At 37.5% G+C, this 10,333-nt stretch overlaps 1 protein-coding gene across 1 annotated transcript; it reads right to left on the minus strand.

Moving 5' to 3' along the window:
- Positions 1-7,342: 7,342 nt before the first annotated feature.
- Positions 7,343-9,960, minus strand: LOC122070608 (4-coumarate--CoA ligase-like 6). The gene is made up of 6 exons (XM_042634802.1): positions 8,890-9,960; positions 8,376-8,562; positions 8,162-8,307; positions 7,946-8,013; positions 7,718-7,820; positions 7,343-7,574 (listed from the first exon to the last, which is right to left on the minus strand). The coding sequence occupies exons 1-6, from the start codon at positions 9,958-9,960 to the stop codon at positions 7,461-7,463; spliced, it is 1,689 nt and encodes a 562-aa protein (XP_042490736.1). The 3' UTR covers positions 7,343-7,460.
- Between the last annotated feature and the right edge of the window lie 373 nt (positions 9,961-10,333).

Below are 10,333 nucleotides of genomic sequence, written 5' to 3' on the forward strand. Positions count from 1 at the left end.
CCCCTATAGGCAAGGGGATGTAGCACTCGGGTTTGTTATCCTCGCCCAGTGCAATCTAGTATACAAATACATCATATCACAATCGGATGGTGGTTATGGTTCGGAATGCATGATTATTATCACGTAAGCCTTACATCAAAGATAAGTCCAGATGGGGTCTTAGTGCTACTGCAACATTGGTGGTTCTTTGGTCCTGAAATTCACCATTGATCACCCAGCGGTACAAGCTAGTTGTCAGTCAGGAGTATACCAGTCCCTACACTTGTACTTTGATACACAATAAATCCCTATTAATAATTCTTAATTGTTTCAACGTCAGAATCACCATCGGCCACGCCTGGCATGTCCACCTCTAGCAAAAATCACCTCATCGACAGGCGTGGTTATGCAGAATTGGATCATCGGACCTACCATAGATGGGGTTAGCCAATACCTTTCCCCCTATTAGCAAGGGATTGTAGTACGTGGGTCTGTTATTCCTACCCATATGCATCAATATGTATGCACAACATATTATAACAGTAATTGTATTATGATTGGGAATGCAATACTGAAACCACCATCGGCCACACTGCACCCTATCATATCCATCACAAATAAATACTCTTTCACTCACTCTCTCTCTCTCTCTCTCTCTCTCACACACACACACACACACACACACATTCATGCACATTCTCACACGCATATCACACATCTCACGAGAAACAAATAATTAGCATAAATATAACAATTACAATATGAACGAGCATGAAAATAAATAATAAATAAAACACTTAACAAAATAAACCACAACACCCACTCACATCTCATCTCTGTGAGCCATGTACTATGGACGACCTCGCATTGCTTAGCCTTACCACTTGACGGTTCTATTCATTGGAAACGAAATCGGGTTTTAGGTCAAGGCTATGAATGCTCCTATTGATCACACCCCCACCCCATGATTTGCCCATTTTGTGTAGGTTCATATGTTAGGGTTAGTGGTCTAGGGTTAAATGTCATGCATACAATACATGACACACTAAGTAGCTTAGGAATGATCTAATTAGTCACTTAGGTCACATAGATTTTAGAGGTTTGGTCATTTGGGAGAAATTAGTTAGGGTTTACAGGCATCGGGTCTCTAAACCCAATTATAATCACCGCATTCCGTTAATCTAGGTATCTTACACTATTTCTTCAAACTTATGGTTGAATTAGGATGGTAGATGATAGGGGTTTTTGTTATTTTTCCCAATTTAGGGCTTATGTTACCCAATTAGGGAAATTTGATTGGGGATTCCATGTGTTGGATCCCTAAACCCAAATGTGACCATATAAATCCCTTAATCTAGGTAGCTTACATCAAATCACCAATTTATAGTTGATTTAGAATGGTAGATCGTAAGGGTTTTGGGTCATTTTTCCCAATTTAGGGTTTAGATTACCCTATTTGGAAATTCGGGTGGGGGTTTCATGCGTTGGTCTTCAATTCCATTGGTGATCATCCCAAACCCCAAATATAGGTATATTACATCAATTCCCAAACATATAATTGTCACACCCCGCTCACACAAAGTCGAGCCAGCGACCGAGTTAACACCGGTTAACTCATAAACCTGCCAGGATCAACAATGTTGTAATTGCAATATAGCATACCTCTACTAAACTAAAACAAACTTGTATTTTTAGCGAAAGACCTATTCATAATAATACCAGTAATTGTTTCCTAAATACTTGATACTCAAATTGAGTTATAAAAGTTATATATATATTTGGGCCCGTAGGCATGATATATATACAAAAATATAACAATATAAGCATCAAGTCATCAAAAGGGAGTATATCAAAATAATCCAGAAGAATTACACAAGAGTCACTACAGCCCTGTAGCACAATCCTCGCATGTGCAATCGGCACCGTGAGCGAACACATTAGGGACCCACCAGTCCTCAGAGGAAAACTCCATGATAGGGCCCAGGTCCTGATCTCTAGGCGGGTAACCTGCAAAATCACCTAAAAGAGTTGTGCACGTGGGGTGAACTCACTAGCCCATTAAGTGGAATGAAATGCCACACAAGGAAAACCACATAAATAGTCACAACACAAATGTGCCTATATGCAATTCATTTTAACCCTATTAGCCTAACAACATGATTAGGTCATAGGTTATGTGCTACTCACAACCACAGTGGGCGTATGCCCCGGGTACGAGCCGTGAACCCCAACCCATGATACACCCAAAGGGTTATCAGAGAACGCCCACCGTTGGCACCGAAATTTAAATACATGGCACTATCGATAAATTTAAATGATAGAAAGTAAATGGGTGACTCCAACCGAAATAAAACCAGTACGATTGGCCCTTTGAATATACCATCGGGATTATCGATTGTCCTAGCAATCAGTCGTGCATACTTTTAACCGCTGCAGGAGTTCGACAACCTTAACCTGATGCTTCTCCCCAATGATCTCCCAACACATAAACCCCTGTTGGGAAGGGTCTTAGTATATGGGTAATTCACATCCTAGCCACATGCCTCTACATAAGTATAGTATGATTACACAATGGTGCTACATCCCATTCCATGAGCCACTATGCGCTCATTTTTAAGCCGACTATGGCATCTAATCTAGCATATACATCATATCCAAATGAAATTCTTCCATCACATACATCAAGACATAAAGGATATTCATCACAAAGCAAAGCATAGCATGTTATGTAAATGCACATACAATGTATGATATGGCATATGTGATGTCTAGTCTACACACAAGTGATATGATGACATGGCTAGACTAACACATGTTAAATGATGTATAACATTTTGAAATTAAATTAGAGTCCACTCCCCACTTATTTGTATATGTACACAGTGCTTGTACTCGGTACGAAAAAGATCTAAGATGTGGGTACACGTATATTAAGTATAACCTATCATAAACATAATGGTTTATCATTTCACTATTTTAAGGTGAAAATCATCATGTTTGAATACTAAAATCATAAATGGGGGTTACTCATCAAATTTGGACCAATTCTGAAAATTCTGAAAAGACAGGTGGGCTAGAGCCAAAGACAGGCGGGCTATGTAGCCCACCGGTTACACCAGAGCCTAGAAACTGAGCTCTGGAACTTAAGTGGGCCAGAGCCTGAAGACAGGTGGGCTAAAAATACCCCCCAGTCTTGGAACAAAATTCTTCTAACATCTTTCCCGACTTTTTTTCGGCTTAGGGAACTTGTTTGGGGTCGATCCGATGACTCAAATCACTCATCTAAGGTCAAATCATGTATCTTCAAGTTAGATCTAAGATCAAATCAAAAGAAAAAGGAAGATTCTTACATCTTTCTTAAGAACACCAATGAAACCCCAAATTTCACTTCTTTTGCTCAAGAACCTCCAAATACTCCAGATATTCACCAACATTCCTTCCAAATCCTTCCAAATCATTACACACCTTCTATTAGACCTTAGATTTGATTATCCAAGTAAGATTAGCAAGATCCAAGTAGGTTCTTTCTCAAAAATCAAAGGGTTTAAGAAAGAGATTTTCCTAAGAATCTTTGGAATGTGTACAATACCTATCTCAAATCAAAGATCTTGGCGAGCTGATCATTAATTCGGGCTCAAAATACTAAAACCCAGCTCCGATGAAGCTCTATAGTCGATTTTTCCTTTTTCTTTCTTCTTCTTCTTCTTCTTCTTCTTCTTTTCCTTTTCCTTTCTTCTTCTTTCTCTCTCTTCTTTACTCTCCCACCGACCAACTATCATTAATAAGGGAAAAGACAATTAATGTCACCTCTTTTATACCTAGGCCCCCCAAAATATCTTTTATTCTCAGGTGGGCTATCTCAGTTGGGTAATCTCAAGTGGGCTATCTCAGGTGGGTAATCTCAGGGGGGCTATCTCAGGTGGGTATATCTTAGGTGGGCTATATCTCAGGTGGGCTATATCTCAGGTGGGCTTCAATGGGAATAAACCCCCACATAATATTAGATTATGTTGGCACCCACAAATACTAATACGTACATTTACTTTTTGTACATGGCCTTGTGGTGCATGCAAGTGTAAAGCTTTGGTGCACGTATTACACTTGGTACCTGCTAGGTCATGTCAGGCCAACCCGAGTTGAAGGTCACCCTTGCTACCATATTCCATATGGTACTTGTGTCAGTTCTCTTCGGTTTAGCCCCTATATGATCAAACCAAGTCAATACGGGTAATTAGACCGGGTTTAGAAAGTAGGGTATCACAATAATTGAGTTAGGTTTGTATATCATTAGGGGGTTTGGTTCATTTTCCCCTACATTTAGAGTTTAAGTAGCTCAACCTAGGGTTTGATTTGGGAGTTTTCATATCTTGGGTCTCCATACTCAAATGTGAGTAGTTATACTAGCTAATTTAGGTCTCCCACACTAAATCCGTAAATTAATTTGTAAATCAAATAGGTGGGAGATGGGGATTTCAATTAGGGTTGTCCCAATCAGCTTAGCTAGAGAGAGAGAGAGAGAGAGAGATTTAATCACCTTGATGTGTAGGTGATGGAGATGCCCCTATCACCTTGATTTAACCTTCCTTCTCTTCCTTGCCTTCCTCCTTTCTCTCCTTCTCTTGTCTTAATTTTGGTAGATATGAAATGAATGAGCTAAAAGCTCCTTATATAGAAACTTAAGTTCATTAAGGCTTGTTTGGGGAAATAATAGGTTTTGCTAATAATGTTTTTTATGGTAACTTAAGTTCACTGAGTCCTATTTAAGAATTAAATAGGTTTTCTCCCATTATTGGGTTAATTCTCCAATTGGCACTAGTGGGCCTACCTCAAGTGATCCAACCCATTAATCCCCCCATTTGTAACTTATACCATATATTGGAGGTGGTCTGAGATGTACCGGTGCATGGAACCCGGCCCTACAATCAAATAACCTATTTTGTCACAATAATCCTACTGGTGTGGGTCAGTTAGCCCAATTTAGTTGGGACAACTTCACCATTGTTGTACTGAGGATTTCTAGGGCCCATACAAGTGTGTGGGGCCAACCTCAGTGTATTTCCTTACTCGAGTTCAGGTGAATCCCCTTATCAAAAGACTTACTCTAACTTCTTTAGTGGTTTGTAACCCTTCAAATTGTCTAGGCACGAATAATACTTGCAAGTAGAGTTATTCTTTCCCATGTGGTACAAAATTGTTGCTACGCAATACCAACACTGGTATCCTCCTGTGGTTCACTTGCAACCAATCACATAAGGTAGATTTAGGGCTCGGGTATAACATGATGGGCCACAGTTCTCCATAGCCTTAGGGAAACTTGGTCCTAAATTATTTAAGTTTGTTATCATATTTAATAATGATGATTTTTAGATGTAATTTTATTTATTTTTCAAACCCAAGAACTTTTATTTTTGTCTGAAAAGAAAATTTATATATATATATATATATATGTGTGTGTGTATATTACAAATAAAGTACTTCACAGCCACAGCCACACCCACACCCACAATAACCGTCACTTGACTCACCCCTTATCCTTTGCCTCTTATAGTAATTAACCCTACTAACCTCATAACTGAGTTATTACAAAACCTTAAAGAGAACACATATATTCAAATTCAGTACAACCCATATGAATATGAAAAAAAAAAAAAAGACACATACCCAGCGCATGAGGCACCCACTATTGCATGCTCTAGGGAGGATCATAATGTACATAGCTTTACCCTTGCTTCAGTAAGAAGCTATTTCCTTACTCAAACCCATGACTATTAGGCTCAATGGAGCAACCCATATGAATATGAAGTAGAATTTTAAAATACTCCAAGGTCATGTAATTTCCTCTTTCATAAATAACTTGAGAAGTTGAAGTTGTGCAAACCTGTACTTAATGGAATTTAAAGTATTATAATTCCTAAACCATAATAGGGATCTTGTCAATACACCATGAATTGTTTCAATATGAAAAAAGGGGGACAATATACCATTCACCATTGATGACGAATTGTTTTCAGCATTCATTGAAGACGAATTGTTTTGAGCAATACTCTTATTCTTCAACAGAGAGGTTTTCTCCCCTTAGTATTTTCTCAATGCACTTTTCTAATGGGTGCAATTATTACATAATCAAATAAGGGGGACCTAGTCTCCTTTAATAACATAATGTCTATTTCTCATTAAGATAGGAAATCAATCTGAGAACAATTCTTCCCTATTTATAACCAAACTAATATGGTGGAAACCCTTAATAGAATCCAAGATATTTTGCAAATAAAAAAATCAAATATTGGGTTTCCATTTTAAAAACAGCTGAGTTGCAGATTTTAAAAAAATCACATTTTAAAAACTCGAACTTATTTCATTTTTAGATCTTCTTCATCTTTCTCTATCTTCTTTAGTGAATCGGTTGCAGATTTAGTGACTGGGCGGTTGCAGATTTAGTGACTGGGACCCCATCAAAAACAGCTGAGTTGCTGTCTCCATTGGTTTGATACAACGGGATTGTTGCCAAATTCTTGCTTTCTTCTATGGATAGGAAGACACTTCCACAACTCTTCCTCCTTTTCTCATTGTTCATATCCAGTGCCTGAGATTCGAAACTAGGAATTGATCAACGCCTTTACATTTTTTTTATTATTATATATTTAATTTATGTTGATGCTTCAATGTATCCCCATAGGAAATCAGGTAAAATTGACTTACCATGCTCTTCACCATGTCCATAGTTAAATTTAATTTTCTTTTTCCGATTTTAATTTTAACCTTAGCTTTGAATATTTTAAATGCATATAGGGAATTTGACTTTTTTTTGAATGATGAGAATAATCATCAATAAAAAGTGATAAAATAACATTATCCTCCCATTGCAATAGTGAACGGACTGTAAATGTCAGTATGTATCAACCCTAGAACTTCTTCATTTCGAATAGCCCCTTATTTCTACCTCTAGTGAGTTTCACCTTGATGCAATCAAAACATGTCCGAACAAAAAGAAGTCAATTTCGTGGAATGTCTTTTATCAAATGTTTCATCCTTGATTTAAAAGTATGCCCTAACTGCCTATGTTATGATATCAAAGAATCTTATAAAGGCCATCAAATAATGAGGAGTATGTATATGAAGCTTATAAGGGCTTATGAAGGCCATCAAATAATGATGACTGAACCAAGCAAGTGCAGATAACCATGACTATGCTATATTGAATGACTTGTCAACAGCTCTTTGTAGTTTTTTTTATTTTTTGGGGCGTGGGGGGGTGTGGTTTTGGTTAGAAACAATTCTTCTAGTTAACTTTCCACACATATCGAAGTTACACTTTGATTTCAGAAAACATTTTTACGACAACAACATAGTGGGAAGTGTTTTTTTGACCATCCATCAATGTTTTCATCACTATTTCAATATGAACCATTCCTATTTAACCCCCTATATATTTAAGGTAGAGCACCATTCCATGTTTCTCCTTCCAAAATTGGCCCTTTTAATTAAATTCTGGACATCAAGGTCTCCTTCAGTAGTCTTCTAAGAATCTTCCCTGCAGGGGACCTGGGAATGGATCTTGTGAAGATCACCTTCCTTACCTTCTTGTATGGGGCAACCTACCAAAAAAAAAAAAAAAAAAAAAAAAAAAAAAAACAAAATAAAAATGTTTAACTTGCAGTTTTCTTGAAGTTTAATCTTGTTGTTGTTACAAAGCTGATCAAGGAAGAAATAGTATCCATTCAACAGCGAAAAATGGGACCTTTCCAGCGACGTGAGTCATCACATCAGCTTCAGAAAGTGAACTTCCTGGCATCTTTACAACAAATGCAATTGGTATTTCCCCGGCTATTTCATCAACGGCACTGTGTAATTGAATGGGAGATATTTTACATTAAAACCAAGAGAAAACAAATCAAAGAATCAAAATAAAACAAAACAATTTCCTAGACTATCAAAGTGTTAATAAAGAGGTAAGAAGAGTACTTACCCTGTTACAGCAGCATCAAGTATATCTGGATGGGAAATCAACACAGATTCTAGATCAGCAGGAGCAATCTGTGATAATTAATTACACCCAGTGAAACAAAAAATTAGGTATCTATTCATATCAAGGCTTAAATAGTCAAAATATCCTAGTTGAGGAAAGTCTCAGGTAATCTTACAAACAACTATATTAGAGGTTTGAGTTTAATTATGTTGGTACCTGAAACCCTTTGTATTTGATTATCTCCTTCAAACGATCAACAACATAAATGTATCCATCTTGATCAAAGTAGGTAATGTCACCAGTATGTAGCCAACCATCCTTATCAATTGTAGATTTTGTTGCATCTTCATTTTTTAAGTATCCTGGAAATTTCTATATAACTTTAAGCATTCCATACATAATTGAAGACTGAGGTGATGATCTTACTTACCTTTCATAATACCAGGTCCGCGAAGCCATAGCTCACCACTTTTTCCAGGAGGCATAGAGAAACCAGAGATTGGATTTATCACTTTAGCTTGCATGTTAGGAGCCAATAGTCCAATTGAAGTATACTTAATTGTGTCTTTGTTGAAGCCTCGGGTACCTACTGCAGTTGTCTCGGTCATGCCATAACCCTGAAGTCATGAATGAATTCTCCATACATGATTAGAAACAGAAAAAGAAGGAATTAATGGTTGAAGTTAAGATGTAGACTAGCTCTTAAAATTGAAAAAACCAGTCAATCTAGAATGACAGAAACAGAATTCAAATTAAGCCATATATAGCAAAGAAAGATAAAAACAGAGCAATTAAGCAAAGCAAGATCTACGGTAGCCCTGAAATTGAGAAACCCATATGACAAAAATGATCTTAAACAGAAAAAAAAAAGAAAAAAGAAAGAGAAATTCAAGTTAAGCAGATCATGTCTCAACCCAAAGAGAATCAAAAACTTGTCATCACACCTGAATAAAATCAACACTAGGGAAATTCCTAAGGAATTCTTCGAGGAGAGGTTTGCTTGCCGGTGCTGCACCAGATGAGACTTGTTTCAAGCTTGGAAATTTATGGCCACTCTTCTTTATTCTCAACAGAGACATCACTATTGGTGGAACAGCAGGTATATGTGTGACTCTGTATTTATCAATGGCTCTCACCATTTCGTCTTCGCTGAACTTTCTCATCACCACAACTTTCGTTCCTAATGATAATAATCCGGTTGCGAGCAGGGAAAGGCCATATACATGAAACAATGGAAGAGTGGCCAAGTAAACATTCTCTGAAGCTGGGTAATTATACTGAGAAGCTTCAAATCTAACAAAAAGCTCAACTGATGCTATCAGATTCCCATGTGTCATAACAACCCCTTTACTGGGACCAGAAGTACCGGAAGAGAAGAGGATAGCTGCTGTATCTTCCTGATTGATTATAGGCTTCGGTGCCAAATTCGGATCACTCGAAAGAAGCTTGTTAAAACAGGAAAACTCAGGGGAGTTTGTAAATGAATCTACATTCTCAGGCACTGCAATAACCCCAACACCCATTTTCTCAATTTCCTTGACCTTACCTACAGTGGTAAACACAAAACTTGTTCTGCATTGAATCACCTGTTTCTCTATCTCAGGGAGACTACTGAGAGGATTAGTGGCAGTTGCAATGGCACCAATGGACAATATACCCAAGTATATGATAGGGAAGTAAATTGTATTAGGTAATAGAATTGAAACTATATCCCCTTGAGAAATCCCAATTTCATATAGGCCAGATGCCATAGATTTTACCATCTGAGGAAGTTTTGAGTAGGGGATTGTGAACCCTGATGAAGAATCAATAAGGGCTGTAACCCCATTGTGTTTGTGTGAGAAGATCAAGGAGACAACATCAAGATATGGATATGTGGGGAGCTGAATCAGTTTTTGCTTGCTGCTATAGATTCCTGTCTCTGGATTAAACCAATCACAGTTGGAGATTCTTGTGAGGTTGCTGGTATCATGGCTTCCTCTTTGGGTTTGGGTAGTTTCAGCTATTGTAGCCATTGTTGCAGAGAAAAAGGATGTGAAACTCACAAGGGTTCTTGGTTTTGCTTTGGCTCTGCTGCTTAATTTCTTATGTAAATCACCATGCATGTGATTCGCGAGCTCCCTGAGATCAGCCCAAATCCTATTTTTAATAATAATTATTATAATTTTTATATTTCTTGTCATTTGATGACTGCTATTTGTAAATTAGGCACGATTCTTCTGTGGAGAAGAACAAACTGCGGATCAATTTTCATAAATTTCATCATAAATTTCACCGTAAATATGAAAAACTTAATTTTTATAGGAGAAATAAAAAAGATGCAGGGTCCTTTGTCTGCCTGGCTAGTCATGCATGGACTAGTTTATAGATCTTTAGACTTCGATTACC

The sequence above is a fragment of the Macadamia integrifolia genome, unplaced genomic scaffold (genome assembly GCF_013358625.1).
Source record: "Macadamia integrifolia cultivar HAES 741 unplaced genomic scaffold, SCU_Mint_v3 scaffold953, whole genome shotgun sequence".
NCBI classification, from domain to species: Eukaryota; Viridiplantae; Streptophyta; class Magnoliopsida; order Proteales; family Proteaceae; genus Macadamia; species Macadamia integrifolia.